Consider the following 20,973-nt stretch of genomic DNA (forward strand, 5'->3'; position numbering starts at 1 on the left):
CTGCCATCCATGCTCCTACTAGTATGGCCCATTAAGCAGCATTTAAAGTATTTGACTGCTGTTTTAATCCTCAGTCCCAAGGTCCATATCCCTTAATAAAAGCATGGTCTGCCTGTCAGTAATATCCCACTTCTGGTACCAATTGGTCTTAGTTGGGGCTTCTATTGTTTTGATAAAATGTCATGAGCAAAAAGCAAGTTGGGAAGGAAAGGATTTATTTGGCTTACATTTCCACATTGCTGTTCATCACTGAAGGAAGTCAGGATAGGAACTCAAACAGGATCTGGGTACTGCTAACTGGCTTGCTTCACATGGTTTGCTCACCCTGCTTTCTCATAGAACCCAGGACCAATAGCTCAGGGATGGCACCTCCCACCATGGGCTGAGCCCTCCACCTCTGATCACTAACTGGGAAAATGCTTTTGAGCTGGATCTCACTGAAGCATTTCCTCAACTGAGGTTCCTTCCTCACTGATGACTCTAGCTTGTGTCAAACTGACACAAAACCAGACCTTAGTATTCTTAATCTAGCCATTGAAGTGTTTTACATAACAATGATTGCTTATTCATTTACATGCATGTATGCACACACGTATGTACATTCATGAGCCATAGCTAGAATGTGGAGATCAAAGGACAATCTGTGAGAATCCAGGATCAAACAGGTCACCAGACTTGGCAGCAAGCACCTTTACTCACAAAGCCAAAATGAGGAAGGCCTCTTTTTTTTTTTTAATTGACCATAGAGGAGGAGGAAGAGGAAGCCACAAAACAGAATATAGACTGTGACAGAAGAAATCTAATTGTATTTCAGAATATATCATAAACTCTCTAAGCAGGAAGAGAAAAAAATGACGCCCTACAAAAATATGAAAATATTGTTTTGGAAACAAATAACTCATAAACACTGTACTGTAGCTGATAATGGATTGGGTTTTTTTACAAGACAGAGATGAACAATTCCAAAACTATTTTATGCACAGACAAATCAAACAATTTACTACAGATTTGCTGAAGAGAGAGGGTACATATAAGCAACATGGTAAGCCAGAATGAATCTAGGATGTGATTCTAGATTACAGACATCAGTTCAGAACCAGTTAAAAGTAATAACAATATAGATATAGAAATAACTATAATACATACACATATATGTTATAATCCATAAATACATTCTCTACTTCTTTCTCCTGAAAGGGCTTAAAAGCAATTATACGCAAGTGGTACTCAGTCCCTAGATCTTAGTTTTAATTATCATTCTCCAAAAAAAGAAATCAGGTCTTATAAAAATGGCTGATTCTGGAGTTGGGTCTACAAATATGCAAAAGGAACTTGCAGCATATTTACAGGATCACAAAGTAAAAAAAGTCAAAAAGACATGGGAGCCTATCTAGCCAAAACTATTTAAAACAACATTAATATTATATAAGGCTATAACCCAAAGTGCAAAATAAATATCCCTAAGTCCATATAGATACAAATGGGTGGATGAATTAATTAACTAATGATGAGAAGGAAGAGCTAAATACCTTAATTGAGGGAGCCATTATGGGCTTAGTGAGAAACCTGGCACTAGGAAAATATCCAGGGATCCATAAGGATGACCCCAACTAAGAATCTAAGCAATAGTGGAGAGGCTACCTTAAATGCCCTTCCCCTATAATGAGAATGATGACTACTTTAAATGCCATCCTAGAGCCTTCATCCAGTAGCTGATGGAAGCAGAAGCTGAGATTCACAGCTAAGCACTGAGCTGAACTGGAATCCAGTTGTAGAGAGGGCGAGTGATGAGCAAAGGGGTCAAGACCAAGCTGGGGAAACGCACTCCCTCATCAGTAGTCCACCCCCCCCCCCAGCACAGACCTTTTATTCAGTGGAGTGCTGGTTAAACTTCATGGGCTGTCCCTGGAGAAAGAAGCCAGGTTGACAGCACTGGCTGCTACCAAGTATAGTTCAAATTTTGAGCATTCCATATGCAAAATTATAAAATATGTGCAATACCACACCATCACTTTCCATCCCACTCCTGCTTTATTTTGTCAAAAATGAAACAATCCTGCTTATTTGTATTTTTATCTATTTCTTATCTATCTCCCCTAACAATATAAGCACTATTCTCTGAACCATGCTGTACTGCATATATAAAGTACAAGTAACTGGAAAGCTTTTCAAAAGTAAGGACAATGAAATGTGTAAAACAAAACAAAACAAAACAAAAAAAACAGATTAGGAGCTGGGAAGATGGCTCAGTGGTTAAGAGAACTCATTGCTCTTTTGAGGACTCAAGAGTTTGATTACCACCACCAACACAATGGCTTACAACCACCTGTGGGGGGGAATCTAACCTCCTCTTCTAACCACTGAGGGTACCAGGCATGTATGTGATGTGCATACATATATACAGGCAAAACACTCATATAAAAATAAATATTTTTCATTTTACTAGACAGGTGCTTTAACTAGCTAAGCCTTATTTCTCATTTTAAAAAAGATTAGGTCAAATAGAACACTCTTAGCACAGTCCTTGTTTTATTTAATTTTCCAGACAAAATAATATGTATTATGAGTAATTTTCAAATGCTGAAATTAAAACAGCAAGCTACTGTACAATATCTAGCACAATTAATATAAATAAAGGGGCTAAGCATGGTAGAGTATGTCTTTAATTCTAGCACTCAGGAGGAACAGGCAAGCAGATCCCTGAGTTCTGGGCCAGCCTACTCTACGTAAGGAGTGCCGGGCTAGCCAGACCTACACAGTAAGACCCTGTTCTCAAAAGGAAAAAAAAAGTCAAAATTAAACAAAAGGGCCAGTGACATGGCTTAGAGGGCAAGGACACTTGCTGCCAAGCCTGAAGACCTAAATTGAATCTCCAGAACCCACATGATGGAAAGGGAGAACTAGCTTTCTCAAGCTGTCCTCTGACTTCCACTGGCATACCACAGTACATAATAAGAACGTAAATAAATGGATATAAAATAAGTAAATCAAGTACAAGTACTTCCATATAAAGGACAATATTCATAGATGTCTATAGTTGGAACACCGTCCAAGGCGGAAATCTTACCAACCTTAATAGAAGAGGTACTTAATGTTATAGAAAAGGAAACAAATGCTATCACTTATTACCACCTTTTTATTTTACTATTTTAGCTTACATATACAGCCTCTCATGCCTTGCATTTACTTTACCTGTCTGAATTAACATCTGCAAACATTCTACGGAGTTGTGATAAGCTGCTTCATGAATTGGCATCCATCCCCTGTTATCAGCAACATCCACACTTCGACCTTTTTTGAGGAGTTTCCTTAAAATTTTAACATTGCCTTCTCTGGCAGCAATTCCAACTGCAGAGCATGTGCTTGAGTAAGCCTCTGTAAAATCCATCCTTTTGGTTAGTCTATAAAAACAAGGCCGAAAGACAGTACTAGTCAGTAAAACAACACTAGTCAGCACACAACAGTGGACCTGTCTAACATCTTATATGAGAAAAAAAAGGAGAAAATGTCATGCCACACACAACCTCTGCTATGGCCCAACCCATATGACTCTCATGTCAGTTCCTAGCAATATTATTTAAAATATCAAGATAGTTTTTACTGTTCAATCTTTCCCCCTCTGGAAATTTCTGTCAGATCTTTCCCATGGACTACCTATTCACACCACACCAAAATGCAGAGACTCTACTATTAATGACCATTTTTGAATCCCATTTTACTACCCCCCCATGGATCTCAGTATATGACTCTCATAAACTATTAGCATATGTTTGACTGAAATTCAGGATTCTCAGAGAAACAGTTATCTCCTAAGACATAACCTTCTCAGTACTATTCCCATCCCACTTCTGATTTTTCTTAATGGTCCTTGCAGGAGGACGATTGTCAGAAAATGCCAATATATTTAGCCCAATATTGATGAAAACTTCCTAGAACCATATGCTAAGTAATTTATCCAAAAAAGGATTGAAGAAGGAGGTTAAAAGCAAGCATAAAATAGTTACAATAAACTTATGCATGGTCACCTTTAAAATAAAACTGTAATGGTAGAAGTTGATTATACACTATGCCAAACAGCTAATGTCAGCTATGAATTAATCTAGTGGAGTCGAAAGGACCATTACTGTAAGCGAAGATATTATCAGATATTCAATTACTCAATTAGCAGTTATTTCTTAAGCAACAGCTAAATAAACAGCAATGGGAACTATACACTCACAGAGATCCTATCTCAAATTGTTTACAGCCTCATAGGAATGGTAAATATATATGGTCCAACACAGATAATGTAAAGTGTCATGAACAGATTGAAAGCCATATAAATTAAAGAATTTGTGTCCACTTGGTGAGAGATGTGAGCTGTGTCATATTTAACAGGGAAGATTTCAAAATGAGACAACAGGCAGAAGAGCATTCTTAGACAGAATTGGAAAATCATAAACAAAAAAGGAGTTGCATAATCAAGGGAAAGGGACAATGAGTAAGATAAGCATGTCACTTTGGAAGTAAGATTAGGAAAAAAAACAGTAGAAAAATAAGATTACAGAGGTTAACTTAAGGTCAAACTGGAAGCTACTGAATGCTAACTTACGCTTTTCTGAACCATACTAATGTCTTGACAAAATAATTACATGTAAAAGAAAACAAATAACACACTGATAATTTATACATATGTTCATTTAAATAAAAGAAACCTATTTCTATCCTGAAAACACACACACAGGGATTCAACTTTAAAAATATTTAAAGAGCATTCCGCCGACCGACCCAGGAACTAGAGCCCTCACCCAGTGGATGAAGGAAGCAGAGACAGACATCCACAGATATGCACTGAGCCGAAATCGGGAATTTAGTTGGAGAGAGGGAGGAATGAAGAACGAAGGGGTCTGTACCAGGTTGGAGAAACCCACAGGAACAGTTGACCTGAACAAGAGAGAGCACATGGACCCCAGATGCTGTCTGGGAGGCCAGTACAAGACTGATCCAGACCCCTGAACATGGATGTCAATAAGGAGGCCTCTGCACTCCAGGGAGCCTCTGATGGTGGATTAGTATTTTTCCCTGGTGCAAGAAGGGACTTTGAGAGCCCATCCCACGTGAAGGGTTACACTCTGGCCCTGGACACATGGGGAAGGGCCCAGGACCAGCACAGGAAGATTTGGTGGACTTTGCGGAGCCCCCGTTGGGGGCCCTACCCTGCCTGGGGAGTGGTGGGTGGATGGGGTGGAGGGTGGGCTGCGGGTGGGGGGGAAGGTTGGGGGTGAGGTGAGGGAGAGGGAGAAGGGACTTGAAATAAGCTTGTTCCCTAACTAGAACTAATAAAATAAAAAAATAAAAAAATAAATAAAAAAGCAGGCTGAGCAAGGCGTGGAGACCACACATATAACCAGTGTTCCTCCATGGCTTTTGACAGCTTCCTATCTTAAGTTACTTCCCAGGCTTCCCTGCATATAAGCTTTAAGCTGAAATAAACCCTTTCTTCCACAAAAAAAAAATATTTAAAGAATAGCATTTGAGTAAAAATAGGTAGGTATGAGTCCCTGTCCAACATTTACTGGTTTCTCTCTTGGCTACAGTGCTAATGAATTCAGGGTAAAATATCACAACCTGAAAAAAAAAATTTAGTAATATCTCTGAACTTCTTAAAGGAAAACAAGTCCAGGAAAAATCTGCTGTAAGAGCAGCAGCCTTTCCAACTCTAGCAGTAGCTTGTTGACATTAGCTGTTTATAAGACATATCCTCTCATAACACCTGCCTATGCTCTAGGGACTCCAGAACACTTTTTAAATAATTAAGGAAATTTGCATATAGGGTATTTGATGCTGCAATTTTTAATAATTTTCTTATATTTTTAAAGTTGTGTGAAGGAATATTTAGTAGCGAAAAGTGACATAACACATCCAACTTACTCCATATGCTTTAAATTTTGGTAACTATTCATGACAAGTTCATTCATGACAATGAATATGTATAATAACTACACTTTTATAAACTCTGTGTATCTGAATTTTTCCAAATGTGGAAAGCATATAAGAAAAAATGACAGCAAAGAGGTTAAGAAAAATAACTTATGCCTGGCATTGTGAACTATGAAAAGGCTTGATTATTCTTAAGTTGGCCTTTCCTTTGTAGCAGCTTCTGATAACTACTTTTCAATAAATACTCTCTAAACCTGGGTGCATTAGTATTCTCTAATAATACTAACAATCAGGAACAGAAACCCTCACAAAAGGGCAGTAATTAGGTTTCTGTTCCTACACACACACACACACACACACACACACACACACGAGAGAGAGAGAGAGAGAGAGAGAGAGAGAGAGAGAGAGAGAGCGAGCCATCATGGTTCAACCAAGGAATAGCACTAACCAACAGACCCTAGTATTTCTTAGGATGCACATCCAAGCCAAATTTTCTACAGTCCAGTACTTGGCTCCTCAGCTTCTTTCAAAAACCTATGTATGAGTTTAAGGTTAACAACCTTTGCCTGGAATACATGCCTTAAAAATCCCTTCAACTTGAGACAACTGGTTTATTTCCTTATTCTTTAAGCCACCGTAACAACATTTATGGCAACATTAGCTTGCTTTTCAATGAGATGTCAAGCAAAGACATAAAACAAAATTCATTTTAGTCTTTAAGGGACAGGGTGTGAGTGTTTGTATATGTGTGTCACTTAATTTTCGATTTTGAGCAATTAAAATACATAATACACTATAATCTTAAGAATAAAAAGAACACAGTACAAAGGAAGACTAAGAAAACAGGAGTCACCTGTGAGTCTATAGATTTTTCCACTAAATTTTAAGATGCCCTACCATAGCTCAGCAAGAATAAAGCTACCTGGAAGGGAAGGGAATGAAAAACAACAACAACAACAACAAACAACAACTTAAAAGAGTTAAGGAGGAAATCCAGGAGAAACAATACATTTGAATCTAAATATAAAGACCCTCCTCAACAAGCCATATTAGTGCTCAGTAAATATACACCATCCTCCAAGTTTCCCATTGACAAACAAAACAGTACCCATTGATCTGAGAAAGGGACACTAGTCAGCACTGTAAAACCAATTGTGGAGTGTAAGTAACGGGACAGCACAACTGCTCTTCTCTGAGATGCAGAGAACATTAATTATGAACACGACTGTTCTTTGCAGCTTAAATACGTAAGCAGCTTCCACTAGAATCTAGTTGCTCTTTCACAGGCATAAAACTACTGCTGTAAAATAAAATTTCTGCTTCTATTTGAAAGGCAAAGGACAGGATTTTTTAAAGTCATATACGGATTACACTTCCGGGTTCTGCTATTCTGGCAGCAGTTATACATGGGCAGCTAGCCAATTTTCAAATCACAACAAAATGCCTACATGGCCAACTGTGGTGCCGGTAGAGGTGTCCTATAAGAGAGCACCAGGCAGCAGTCCCGCCTTTCTCCTTTTCCCCACTCTCTCCTGGAAAAAAACAGGGGAGAGGAAGCTGCTCCAATCTCGTTGTCACTAGTCTCTGAAGAGTTGTGGGTAATGTAGTTTCCCCCACACACACCCCGCCCGGGACCCGCCTCCGCCCCCGCCTCCGCCCCCGCCCCTCGACTTTCCGAGGCTGCAGAAAGATCTGTGGGTCCATAGAAGCCCAGCAAAAGATCCCGGAGACCGCAACCCCAATGTGCTTTGCGCCTTACATGAGGCGTGGCCAGCGCGCCTGCGCCGTCTGGATCAGCCGGTTACTCGCGTCAGCATTAGTCCTGTTCTGACGCTGCCGGGTACCGGCCAGGGTCCACAAGGATGTGGGTGTTTGGCTATGGGTCCCTCATCTGGAAGGTGGACTTCCCCTACCAGGACAAGCTGGTTGGTTATATCACAAACTATAGCCGGCGCTTCTGGCAAGGCAGCACTGACCACCGTGGGGTTCCCGGCAAGGTAAGGAGCCAGCGCCGCATGCCCAGCAGAGCATTAGGAAGGGATAACGCTCTCAGCAACCTCCTGGGCCACATCTCCTCTCCTCTCTCCAGAACATGGACACCCTGAGATCGCTTCAGAACCCCGCGGCTAGTTTCTTAGGCAGAAGGCACGGGCATACTCACACAAGCTCGCACAAGGCTGAAGTGGCTGGGCAGCGCCCTTGTCTTGGCAACCTGTCTCACAAAAATTAAAGATTAATGTTATTGTCGCCACATGATAAATGTGTAAATTCGTTGATATGTCTGCATTATGCCAGGTTTTTACTGTTTTGAATTTACGTGTGCCTGTAAGTTTCTAGGGCTTATCTTTCCAATGTTTTAAAGACACTTTAAACTTTAAGATCATGAAAGAACTAATTTCCAAGGTTATTTCTGATTTTTATGCCCACGGTGATTATCTTGACTGGGAGGTATAAGCAAAGTTATGTGAGTTTTACAGTTTGTTATGAGTAATACAATGCAAAATCTACAGTATTTTAGTGGTTCCTTCTCCATAATTCTCTTGGATTATTAATGTGAAATACAAATCGTTCGATCTATTTTTCAGTTGGTTATTTATACAAGGCATTCATCTCATATGGGTTCAGAGAATTAGAAGCAGCTCACTGCTTATCAAACCAACTTTGCATTGGCTGTAAAACAACTAATCTGTGAAACAAAAAAATAAAAAATAAAACAAGTATGAAGTAACTAGTAACTTGTTTGATTAACTTCTAACCTTTGGAGGACTACATTTTGAACACTTCAGTGTTCTCTAAAATTCTCTTAAAATTCATCTACCATGCTGGTATGAGTGTGTAATCCCAAAAAGGATCATAAGTTTAAGACCTGCCTGTACCTCAGACTCAGAAATTAAAAAGGGACTGGGCTATAGCTTAATGGTAGAGCCCTTGCCCAGCCACTGAGTTCAATTCCCATGACCATTTAAACTACTCTAAGGCTGGGAGTTGGTGGCACATGCCTTTAATTCCAGCACTCAGGAGGCAGAGGCAGGTGGATCTGAGTTCAAGGCCAGTCTGGTCTCCAGAGCGACTGCCAGGATAGGCTCCAAAGCTGCACAGAGAAACCCTGTCTCGAGAGAAAGAAAAAAACAAAAACAAAAACAAAAAAAAACTACTCTAAATCACAATAATTCTGAAATGCGGACAGCCAGTTTTCAGAAGAGATTCTTGGAAGGGGAAAAATCAAGGTTCTCAAATAGTTTGGGCTATCCAAATAACCTGGGCTTTAAATCATAAAAAGCACCTGAGTCAGATCATCCTAATTCAGTTTGTCAATTAAGAATTAAGGTAGACTTTCCTGGCCTACTGGAAACGGGACAGAAGACAAATGTTTGTTTACAGGCCAACAGAAACATCATAACCAAAGAATTTCCAAGACTGTTACAAAACAATGTTCAAGACATTAAGGAATTAAACCAAAGGAAATGCCTTTGGGGTATCAATTTTGATTATATATATATCTTTAGGTAGGTTTTCATTTTAATGATCAAGCATTAAGCAGGCATGTTATGTGGTTATGACTGAATATTTTACTACCTAGGTTTAACCAAAATATATGCTTACAAAACACAAGGTGTGTGTATTGCTAGGCAGACTGCTGATAACAAACTGTCTAACTAATACATTAGTTCTTTAAAAGTCCATGTTTTTATGCTCTATGTATCACTTTAAAAAGTAAGGCTAGAAGTCAGGCGTGATGGTGCATGCCTTTAATTCCAGCACTTGGGAGACAGAGGCAGTCAGAGCTACATAGTAAGACCCTGTCTTGGGGGTTGTCCATCTGTCTTTAAAGGGAGAAGGTAACATTTTTAGTAAATAAGGCCAGTGATTAAGTAAAGGACAGAACTGACCTCCACATACAAGCTATGGCAGGTGCACACACACAAAGTAAATAAATGTAAAAAAAAAAAAAATAGAAACAGGAGAAGAGACCTATAAAAGCCACCGTTTCTTTGTGTTTAAACTTACTGAGACTTAGGAAAGGAAACCTAGGGCAGTGAGCTGCCCTGGCTAACAGTTTTATACTTTTCATTAAAAGAAAAAATCTATCCAGAAAATTAAAGGAAATATTTAGTACAGTATTGTATTAAAGAACTAGACAAAACATCATAACTTGACTTTATACATTTACCTAAATGTTAACCACCTGGACAAGAATACCAACAGTGACAGGACTATTCAGAAGCTACTCAGGACATAAGCAATGTCTTACAGCAGTCCATACCAGTCAGGTAGTTCTAAGAAGGTGGATACACAGATGTAAGGTTTACTTCCACATAATGCAGCAGAGAAAATAGTAACTATGTTGGATTTCTTCCCAAGTTTTTGTTTGTTTTTAGAGACAGTCTTACTACGTATTCCTGGTTAGCCTGGAAATCACTATATAGATCAAGCTGACCTCAAACTCAAAAGAGATTCAACTTCTCTGCCACTCAGAATGCTGGGATTAAAGGCCTGTGCCACCACCATACATGGTTCCTAAATTTACTAAGTATATATTTATTACAAAACTGATTGTTTTTCAACAAAGTAAAGATTTGACTTAAAGAAATTTTCTCTGAAATACAACTGTAAAACTGGAAGCTTGATTTATTGTTTTGTTTGATACAGGCTGTCGACCATATTCCTGAGACTCCTGCCTCCACTTCCCAAATCCTCTGAGTACAAGTGTATACCACCACACCTGGCAAAGGAATCATTTTAAGAATATTGTGAACATTTGCTAAATCCTTAACTCTTCTAGATTAAAAGCATTCCTTATCACCCAATAAAAACATCAATTGTGACTTATTAATAAAACATCTTCATAGTTAGCTTGAAAGAACTCTTCTTAGTTACATATGGTGACGAACAGTTGTAATCACTAAACTGAGGAGGCTGAGGCAAGAGGATTGCCATTTTGGGGCTAGCCTGAGTGACACAGCAAGATCCTGTCTTGTCTCAAAAATGAAGACAGGAAAGGTAGGGGCAATTTGTAGCTCAGTTAATGCTAATCCCTAGTGCCACATAAACTGGGGTGTGGGAGAACCTCACTCCCATATTCAAGAGATAGAAGCAGATAGAAAGATCTGAAGTTATTTCTAGGTTATCCTCAGCTACACAGTAAATACCAGGCTAGGCTGGGCTACACAAGACCCTGTCTTAAATAAAGTAAGAAAACACCCCTTTCGGGAAACCCACAGAGAGAGCTGACCCAAGCTTATGGGAGTTCACTGACTCTGAACTGACAGCTGGGGAACCTGCATAGGACTAAACTAGGCCCTCTTGAAAGTGGGTGACAGTTCTGTGGCATGGGCAGTCTATGGGGCCACTGGCAGTGGGACTTGGATTTATCACTAGTGCATGAACTGGCTTTTTGGAGCCCATTCCCTAGGAAAGGATACCTTGTTCAGCCTCAATACAGGTCGGAGGGGCTTCGTCCTGCCTCAACTTGACATGCCAGACTTTGTTGAGTCCCCATGGAAGGCCTTCCCTTTCTGAGGAGTGGATGGGGGATTGGGTGGGGGGAAGGTAGGGAGGAGTGAGAGGAGGTAAAGGAAGAAAGGGGAACTGTGGTTGTTACGTAAAATGAAAAAACTTTTTAAATAAAAAAGGAAAGACCCCTTTCTTCAGTTTTATTGCTCCCTTATCAAAGAAAGCATTTAAAAACATACACCATTTTTCAAAAGATGTGACTGTCTGTAGAGTTGTAAATAAGAGTTCTAAGTAAGTCAGTACAACTTGAGGGGAAAGGGGAGAGGTGGGGCTTGTAGTTTAGCAAAGCACTTTTGGTTTTATTGTGTAGAATATCAGAGCCTTGAAAGATTTAAAGCCACAAAGCTATTCTTGGCTCTCGGTGAAATAGGAGGAAGCATAATCAGAGGCAGGCAGAGAAATCTCTAAGGAGACAACTAAATGATAGAAAAGAATCAAACTGTGGTGAAGAGATGGCTCTGAGGTTAAGAGCTCATAGTGTTCTTGCAGAGAACCCAAGCCCTGTTCCTAGCACCTACAATGGGTAGCATACAACTGTCTGTATGTCACTCCAGCTCCTAGAGGGATCTGATGCCTTCTGGCCTCACAGGCATACCCCCAAACACAGAAAGAGACATATAGTTTTTTAAAATGTTTACTTATTTATACTAGGGAGTAGTGTACATACACATAATATTAAAAGACAAAACTATCGAGAACTGGATGAGTTGAACAGAAGGAGAGTTCTTCTGGAATGCAGAACTTGTCACCCTGACTAGAGGCATTTCTCATTCTGCATTCCATTTCTTCCTCCTTCCATTGTAATTATTGTACATTTTACCAATCTGATGTTCCCAAAATATTCCTTCCATTATGTCAAACATCTGCTATCCAAGTGCTACAGGGTTCAGTTCCTAATTTCTCCCACATTTCAGTGGCTTCTTGTTCCCACTGTTCTACTAACTTCAAACATTCCTTTTTTTTTTTTTTAAAGCCCAAGGCCCAAGATAGGCAAGTACCTACTTCTGCTACCAACACTATGAGCTTCCCATTCCCTAAACTCTGCTCTCTGGCTTTACAAATCTTACTCTATGCTATCTCCAGTCAACTTTCTGAATCATCTTTCTTACATAGGATGCCACAAGCCAGCAGTCTGGGAAAACAGATCACCAGGAATTCAAGGCAAGCCTGGCTACATAATGAATTCTAGGCCAGGCTGGGCTACAGACTGAAAACTATCTCAAAAGAATAACTGATTAATTAAAGTTTAGTTAGTTAAAATGCACTTAGGATGGTACAGTCCTGCCAGACTGTCTGGCTCATTTAAGAACAGTTAAAAGAAAATAGACCAATTCTAAGCCAGGCATGTTGGTGCATATCATTAACCCTAGCACTTCACAGGAAGAAGCAGCAGAATCAGGAGCTCAAACTAAGCCTTAGCTACATAGAAGGCTACTCTGGCCACTCTAAGCAAAAATAAATATGTAAATAAAAATAATGTCAATTCTAATATTAGCCTCTCAATGAGTCAGTGTGACATTCATCTATAAAAGTATAAAAACAGCTACCTTGAAGCACCCTTTAGCATAAATTCAAAGGTAAATGTACCTCACAGCTACAAGTGAAAACTCACTTATTCACTCATACCTGAGACCCAAGTATAGCCTAGTAGTGGTTCTGAAAGCATGAACCAATAGTTTCACTAAGCATGCTAACACAAATAACTATTTTGAGGCTCCAGATCTACAGAATCAGATTTAGTTGGGGTGTAGCCCAGCAATATTTTAATTCATCCCCTAAGTAAAGTGCTTCTTACAACAAAGTAAAATTTTATTCTATGACAACTTGTTAATGTTTAGTTATTTAATGAAATTTAATTGAGAAAAAAATATTTTCTACCTTTTTCAAAACAGCCTGGAAGAGTTGTGACCCTTGTTGAAGATCCTGGGGTATGGTATACTTTTTTTTTTTTTTTAAACATAATCTTAAGTTAAATGGTAGCTTTCTGTGTTTGAATAATCAGTGAAATTTTATTGGTCATCACAGAAAAATTTGAATTAAACTAACTCTAGAACTCTTTTCTGTATTTGCTTTTTATTTTTTTGTTTGGTTTTGGGAGGGTTGTTTATTTTGGTTTTCTTTTTGTTTATTTATTTGGGTTTTTTGTTTGTTTGTTTTAGTGCTTATAGAAAATGAGTCTGGAGGGAAAGTTACAATCAGAACACACAATAACAACAAAATACAACCCAGTGATATATAATCTCCTTTTTACAACTTTTTAAAGTGAGTTTGGTGACTGAGAATTTTGTGATCCTCTTTCATATTAATGGGGACAGGCTCCCCACAGCCACATTATGACTAAGAATTAATTAGAATCCTTATAGCTCTCTTGAAATTTGCCAGGAATCTAGTATTTTCAATTTCTTTAAACATTAAACTTGGAAAGAAATTTGTACAAAACAAAACTCAAGCAGGAATGCCACCTGCCTATAACCAGGCAAGGCAGAAGGATCACAAGTTCAAGGCCAGCCTTGTACAAAAAGCTAGTCCTTATCTGAAAATAATTAAAATAAAAACCATTTGTAGCATTGATTATAGTCTGGATTACAAAATGCTTCCAGAGGTTTATAATGGGAGAGGCATCTGAAAGTACCTTATCCCAAACCAGTAATTGTAACTCCTAGACAACAAATGGCACTTTCCTTCCACACAATTTCTTGATGACCAGCAAACACTTGATATGAGTTTAAAACTAAGACCTAATATAAAAATTTGATACAAATCAATTCCTTATTCAGAATAAAGGTTTTAATTGATGTTTTCCTTAATTGTTTATTGTCTATCCTTTTTAGGCACTTGGAAACAAAACTGAATTGACTTCTAAGACTATAAAATATACTAAGTCATAATATATCCTCACCTACTTTGATAGCATTTTAAAACAAAACAGTGCATTCTTTTCATTTTTTAACAGGGCAGTGTTTGGGGTGTTGCTTACAAACTACCAGTAGGAAAAGAAGAGGAAGTAAAAACATACCTTGACTTCAGAGAGAAAGGAGGCTACAGAACTACAACAGTCATTTTTTATCCAAAAGATACCACAAAAAAACCATTTAGTGTTTTGCTCTACATTGGAACATGTGACAATCCTAACTATCTTGGTCCTGCACCTCTGGAAGACATAGCTGAACAAATTTTTAATGCAGCTGGTCCAAGTGGAAGAAACACAGAATATCTTTTTGAACTTGCAGATTCTATTAGGAAACTTGTGCCAGAAGATGCAGACGAACATCTCTTCTCTTTGGAAAAATTAGTAAAGGAACGTTTAGAAGGAAAATAGAACCTTAGTAGCACACAGTCACCATCTCCTCCAAACAAGTGAAGGGACATTCTTACTTGAAGATCTTAGTATTTAATGTTGTAATTGGAATATCATCTAAATTTACTGTTTATTACAAGTGTCTTAAAACATATTCAGAAGATTTGCATACAGAGAAAGAAAATTGAAGCTATACAAGTGATTTCCTAACTAAATGACATATGAACATTTGTTCATTAGAAATACAGGTTTCAATTCACTTCCTGTTTTTATTGGAGGAACCATGTTTTTTTATAGTATATATGCTTAAAATAATGTTATTAGAAATATATGGTAATAGACACCTGATTGTTAATTTCCTTGTAATTTTAGATTAAATGAAAGTCAAATTTAGGCCAAAAGAAATTGGGTTTGTTAATATAATATTTTCCTTGGATTATAATGTGCTATCTTCTCCTTTGGGGGAAAAAGGCATTTTATTAGAAAGAAAAACTCTAGTATAAATCACATCCACTAATGATAATGTCATTTACTTTGTATTTATCTCATAATGAAACTGGAAAAAAAGGTTTTCTGGTAATTACCAGTTGGTGGAAGCATAATGAAAATGGTGTTTGATTTTACAATTGTAATTTCTCAAAGAAGTGTCATTTCCTGATTATATTATGTATGCTTTTTCTTTCTTACATTTTGTCACGTAAATAACTATGTGGCTACTTAATAAGGAAGCTAATTCTTAAATTATTGACTTATAAAATTGATTTAAGACAATTGGGTGACTTCTTTAATATAAGTCTCTCCAGAATCAACACTGAAAGACTTTCAGTGTCATGTGAAGGCTCATATAAGGTTTAAGAACTCATCAGATATCCAGTGTGGTGGCTTACACCTATTATCCCAGCACTTGGGAGGTTAAAGAAGGAAGACTACCCTGAGTTCAAGGCAAGCTCAGATTTCAGAGTCAGACCCTGTCTCAAAAGAATAAGCCATCTGAGCCATATTCCTGGAATCCAGTTGTTGAGAGGGAGGGGGGATGAGCAAAGGAGTCAAGACCATGCTGGATAAACCTACAGAAACAGCTGACCTGACCTAGTGAGAGCACATGGACCCCAGTCGTAAAGCTGGGGAACCAGCATTGGACTAAACCAAACCCTCTGAATGTGGGTGCCAGTTAGGAGGCCTGGGCAGTCAATGGGACCTCTATCAGTGGAGCGAGTATTTATCCCTAGTGCACAAAGACTTTTAGGAGCCCATTCCCTATGGAGGGATACTATTTCAGCCCAGATACAAAGAGGAGGGCCTAGGCCCTCCCCCAAAAGATGTGACAGACTTTGATAATCCCCCATGGAAGGCCTCACTATCCTTGGGGAGTTGGTGGGGGTGGGTTGGCAGGATCGGTGGGGGACATGGGAGGTTGAGGGAATGGGGAATTGATATGTAAAATAAGACTGTTTCTTAATAATAATAGAATAAGCCAGACACAATGGCTCACACCTGTAACCAATAACCTAATACTCTGGATGCTTAAATAGGAGGATCCACAAGAGTTCAGGGCCAGCCTGGGCTACAGAGTGAGACCTTATCTCAAAAACAGCAAACAAAACTTCTCAACTAATATTTGACATGAAAAAATACAGTAGAAAGCTGTTACCCCTTATCAATTTACTCAGATATTTAACTAGTTTAAGTATTTTTCTAATATTTAAAATGTTTAGTTTTCCAGGCAGCATTTCATGTATCAGGTATTACTAGCATTTATTAATATCTAATAACATGATATGCAGTTTACATAGGGAAACATCCTCAGTTTTTAAGAACTGCTCTAGGACTGTTTCTATAATCATTTGCACTCATTTACAAATTTAACATGCAGAAATCTAGGTCTCTCTAAACCACAAAATACTACAGTGTATTTAAAAATACAGAATCAAGTTTTTTCACTACCCAGAATATTTTCCCCTGAAAATAAAGAGATTAGCATATTTATATAAATATGCAAAGTTAATTTTGACAGCTCTGTATCTGTTCCCACCAATATAATGACAAGATTGACAAGCTTCAGCCCAAAATCATTACACTTAGAAAAGAAACTATTCTGTCAGGCTTAGTTTGGTTTTGCTTTTGAGACATGGTCTTCAATACTGTCTCAGCCTTTGGTCTGTTGGGATTATAGACATATGCCACCTTGTCTGGACTAAAGACTTAGGAGTGGGGGGCGGAGGGAGATGTGTGTGTAACAGAGAGTGATCGGTGTATGTGGGGATAATATGCTTGCCATAGCATTCACTGGCCAGAGAACAACTCCATGAAGTTGTTTTTCTTCTTTCACACTTACATGGGAAAGGAAACTCATGGGCTTTCACAGTTGGCACTTTTACTCCTTTAGCCACCGAGATGGCCTTTGAGTGGATTTCTACTCATTCGTTTTTTGATTGTTTTGTCTATTTGGCTGGTTGGTTTTTTGTTTGTTGGTTTTTTGTATTTTATTTTCTTTAGATGTTTATGAGGCAGCACCTTATGGTGTCCTGGAACTCACTCTGTAGACCAGGCTGGCCTGAAAGTCACAGAAACCCACCTGACTCTGCCTCCCAAGTGCTGGGATTAAAGGCATGCATTACCAGGCCTGGCCTAGGTATTTCAACTCTTATTCTAGGCCACTACTGTTGCTTTTTTGGGGTCTCAAACAATACATTCACTTGTCAACTGACTACCATCTAGACATGACTTCCATATTGAAAAGATTATTTAAAGAAAGGCAGTGATGATTTTCAATCCCCTTTGATCAACTGATCTATTTTGTTAAAACTTCTTTCAAAGTTTGACAGCTGCCAACATGCATTTTTATCTTGAAAAAGGAAAAATAAGCAATTTCTTAATAAAGTACCTGACATGCATATTATATATCTTCATAGTGTCTAATGAATTTTAATGTTTATTACAGTGTGTTATAGGATGCTTAATGAATATTACCTATTCTTTTTTTTTCTTTTTTTTGTTTTTTTGAGACAGGGTTTCTCTGTGGCTTTGGAGGCTGTCCTGGAACTCGCTCTTGTAGACCAGGCTGGTCTCAAACTCACAGAGATACACCTGCCTCTGCCTCCAAGTACTGGGATTAAAGGCGTGCGCCACCACCGTCCAGCTTACCTATTCTTAATAAATATTACAACTGTACTTTATAACACATATTCCAAGCAACATAGGTTTGATATATAAGATTCATGATTACAAACATACTTATAGTTTGAGAACCATTTTTGATCTGTCAGATATTTTTTCAGCCTTTTCACAGTCAATTATTTCTTTCCATTGGCATTAAATTTCTCTTTTGGCCAGGCGTTGGTGTTGCACGCCTTTAGCTCCAGCACTCAGGAGGCAGAGGCAGGTGGATCTCTGAGAGTTCGAGGCCAGCCTGGTCTCCAGAGCGAGTTCCAGGATAGGCTCTAAAGCTACACAGAGAAACCCTGTCTCGAAAAAGCAAAAAGAAAAAAAAATTCTCTTTTGTGTGGTATATCTTTTTAAAATTGTATCTTAGGAGAATACTTTCTCAGTGAGCAAGTGACATCCCTACCCACTTAGCAGCTGTATCACTGTAAGCATCATATTGCTATAATGTACCATTAATTCTTCCAAGTCAGCTATGATGAACATGTTTTTAAATTCCCCTTCACCACAGCTGATGGAAATGGTGGTGCATGAAAGGCTTAGGCAAGAACATCATGAGTTCAAGCTCATCCTGGGCAACACAGTGAAACCCTGACAAAAAAAGGGGGGGAGGGATATTAAAATATACCTATCAATCAAATGTTCACATTCTACTTCTACATTCTACTTCTCTTTCCCACAAAATTACTCACTATGTTTTCTACTGATCTGTCCTTTAGCAATTAATTTTTCATGCAGTCCTAAAACTTTGAACCCACCTGTGATTTATCCCCAAAGAATGTCCCCAAAGACTCATGTTTGAATACTTGGTCTCCAGTTGGCAGCTGTTTGGAAGCACTAGCAGGTGTGCCCTTGCTCGAAGTATCTCTGGGGGCAGGCTTTAAGGATTCAAAAAACTCATGCCATTTTGAGTTAGCTCTCTTTACCTCCTGTGTGTGGATCAAGATGTGAGCTCTCAGGTGTTCTTTTTCCATGCCTTTGCACCACCATCACAGACTCTAATCCTCTGAAATTGTAAGCCCAATTAAACGCTTTATTTTATAGCTTGCCTTGGTCATGCTTCTGTCCTGGTGCAATAGAACAGTAAGTAATACACCAGTCTACGCACACATGAAGATTTTTTTTAATCTTGTAGCTAATATGTCAAACACTTTAAATCTTCTAAAAGTAACTACTAAAATTATTCTTTTGTATATCAAATTTATAAATAAAAATTGTCTAACTCAAAATTTAGTAATTTTGTCAGAAGATTCACTTTCACCTTTCTAAAACATTACACTAAGCATCACTTTGTTTTTTTTTATTTATATTGTACTTCTTCTTATAAATGGTTTTCCTACACACTCTAACTGAAAAATCTGCCACTTAATCCTACAGTTTCTTATTAAAACTTTCTTCTCCTTCACAAAAGTGTCTTAAAATCACAATGATGTCCCACTTCTTTAACAACTCACCTTAATCTCCAAACCAACTTTGCTGTAATGCTCCAATTATTTAAGTCTCAAATCTCCAATGACCACTATCTGACTCAACTCAAAGATTTAATTCCTTCGCCCACCAGGAAGCACCAGACATTAGTGGCCAAGTATAAGTAGTAGTACATTGAGATGTACTTAGTACCAGCACCTTGGGTTCCTTCAGAAGTAAACTGATCCCAAATATGCATATGCATTAATTAAATAAAATTAACCGTGGGTCGTGAGTGAGTAACTGGTTGAAGAAAGTAGTCATAGAGAATCAGAGGGCTCCTAGGAGAGATAAAGAGGCACACTGGAAGTAGAGAGGGATTTTGAGTGGCACAGCTTTTTACTGGTTTGGTGGAGTGCAAGCTGGGTCTTTCAGAGATACCAGCAAGGAGAAAAGATTAGCTAGTTGCTACTAAAGCTCTCTGAACTAGCAAGATTTTCACCCCAGCCTTTGAATCTCAAGTCTTACTTGTAAATAAAAGGATTAAAGATTTAGTTAAAACTACCATTAAGTGGCAGCAACAAAGCCAGTACCTGCAGAAACAGAATTCATGCCATGCTGCATCCCGAGCAGCTGGGCCACTGCCAGAGAAGCAGGCCTATATCTAAAGAGTCTCAATTGCTGGCTGAAATAGCAGATTAAGGCACAGACACTGTGCTGAAGATAAAACAATAGAAGCCCAAAAGGCACAGTTAAATAAAACATTCTTTAAAAAAAAAAAAAAGATTTATTTATTTACTATGTGTATAGTGTTCGGCATCAAATCTCCATTACAGATGGTTGTGAGCCACCATGTGGTTGCTGGGAATTGAACTCAGGACCTTTGGAAGACCAGGCAGTGCTCTTAACCCTGGAGCCATCTCTCCAGCCCCTAAATAAAACATTCTTAATTTTATTTTTATTAATAAAATAAAAATATGGTTATATGTAATAGGTACACAGTAATATCAAGATTTATGAATAAATGGAATCAACAAATTAATGTATTTATCACCTCTATAGAAAATCTGAAATTTACTCTTAGCCGACTGAGAATTCATGTATATGATCCCAGCACTCAGGAGGTTAAACTGGAGGATTGAGAGTTCAAGGCTAGAATGCACCACAAATTAAGACCCTGCCTCAAAAAAAAAAAAAAAAAAAAAAAAAAAAAAAAAAAAAAAAAAAAAAAAAACAAGAATTCACTTTTGTAGAAATTTGGAACTATATACAATATATATCATTTCCCCATTCTTCCTACTTATGACACATCCTCTAGAAACCACTACATAGTCTCTGCCTCCTAGAATCAGCTTGTTTTTGATTCCACATGTAAAAACTTGTGACATCTTTCTATGCCTGGCTACTTTAACTTAACATAATGACTTCCAGTTTTATCCATGTTGTCACATATTACAAAATTTTTTCAAAGTCTGAATAGTATAGCATAGCAAATGAAATGCAAGAGAGAGAGAGAGAGAGAGAGAGAGAGAGAGAGAGAGAGAGAGAAATAATCTGAGATTGACCACTATCCTATAATCCCAACACGCATAAATTAGAATCAGGAAGCTCTCAAGTTCAAAACCATGTCCAAATTAGACTGATAGAAATCCAAATCCTTCCTGTTAAGT

The 20,973-nt window shown here is 38.3% G+C and overlaps 2 protein-coding genes across 6 annotated transcripts in view; one reads left to right on the forward strand and one right to left on the reverse strand.

Moving 5' to 3' along the window:
- Positions 1-20,973, reverse strand: part of Asb3 (ankyrin repeat and SOCS box containing 3) — an 85,693-nt gene that overhangs the window by 53,623 nt on the left and 11,097 nt on the right. For 2 of the 5 annotated variants that reach the window (XM_027387707.2, XM_027387706.2), the window contains exon 2: positions 3,193-3,401. In XM_027387707.2, the coding sequence (XP_027243508.1) occupies positions 3,193-3,388 (196 nt within the window). In that variant the 5' untranslated portion in view covers positions 3,389-3,401. Of the gene's footprint in view, positions 1-3,192; positions 3,402-7,681; positions 7,706-8,083; positions 8,135-20,973 lie in introns of those variants that run through there. The other 3 variants (XM_035453331.1, XM_027387708.2, XM_035453332.1) reach the window with 3 other exon arrangements.
- On the forward strand, positions 7,753-15,505 carry Chac2 (ChaC glutathione specific gamma-glutamylcyclotransferase 2). Its single transcript, XM_027387725.2, has 3 exons — positions 7,753-7,919; positions 13,329-13,364; positions 14,390-15,505. Exons 1-3 carry the CDS (start codon positions 7,785-7,787, stop codon positions 14,753-14,755), a joined length of 537 nt encoding a protein of 178 aa, XP_027243526.1. The 5' UTR covers positions 7,753-7,784; the 3' UTR covers positions 14,756-15,505.

This window comes from Cricetulus griseus (genome assembly GCF_003668045.3).
Source record: "Cricetulus griseus strain 17A/GY chromosome 1 unlocalized genomic scaffold, alternate assembly CriGri-PICRH-1.0 chr1_1, whole genome shotgun sequence".
Classification (NCBI taxonomy): domain Eukaryota; kingdom Metazoa; phylum Chordata; class Mammalia; order Rodentia; family Cricetidae; genus Cricetulus; species Cricetulus griseus.

Bases quoted from the DNA above. Each gene is read 5' to 3' on its own strand.
- Chac2 (XM_027387725.2), top strand. From the start codon at position 7,785: ATGTGGGTGTTTGGCTATGGGTCCCTCATCTGGAAGGTGGACTTCCCC. The intron at 7,920-13,328 runs GTAAGGAGCCAG...TTTTCAAAACAG, and splicing joins ACCGTGGGGTTCCCGGCAAG to CCTGGAAGAGTTGTGACCCT. The intron at 13,365-14,389 runs GTATGGTATACT...ATTTTTTAACAG, and splicing joins CCCTTGTTGAAGATCCTGGG to GGCAGTGTTTGGGGTGTTGC.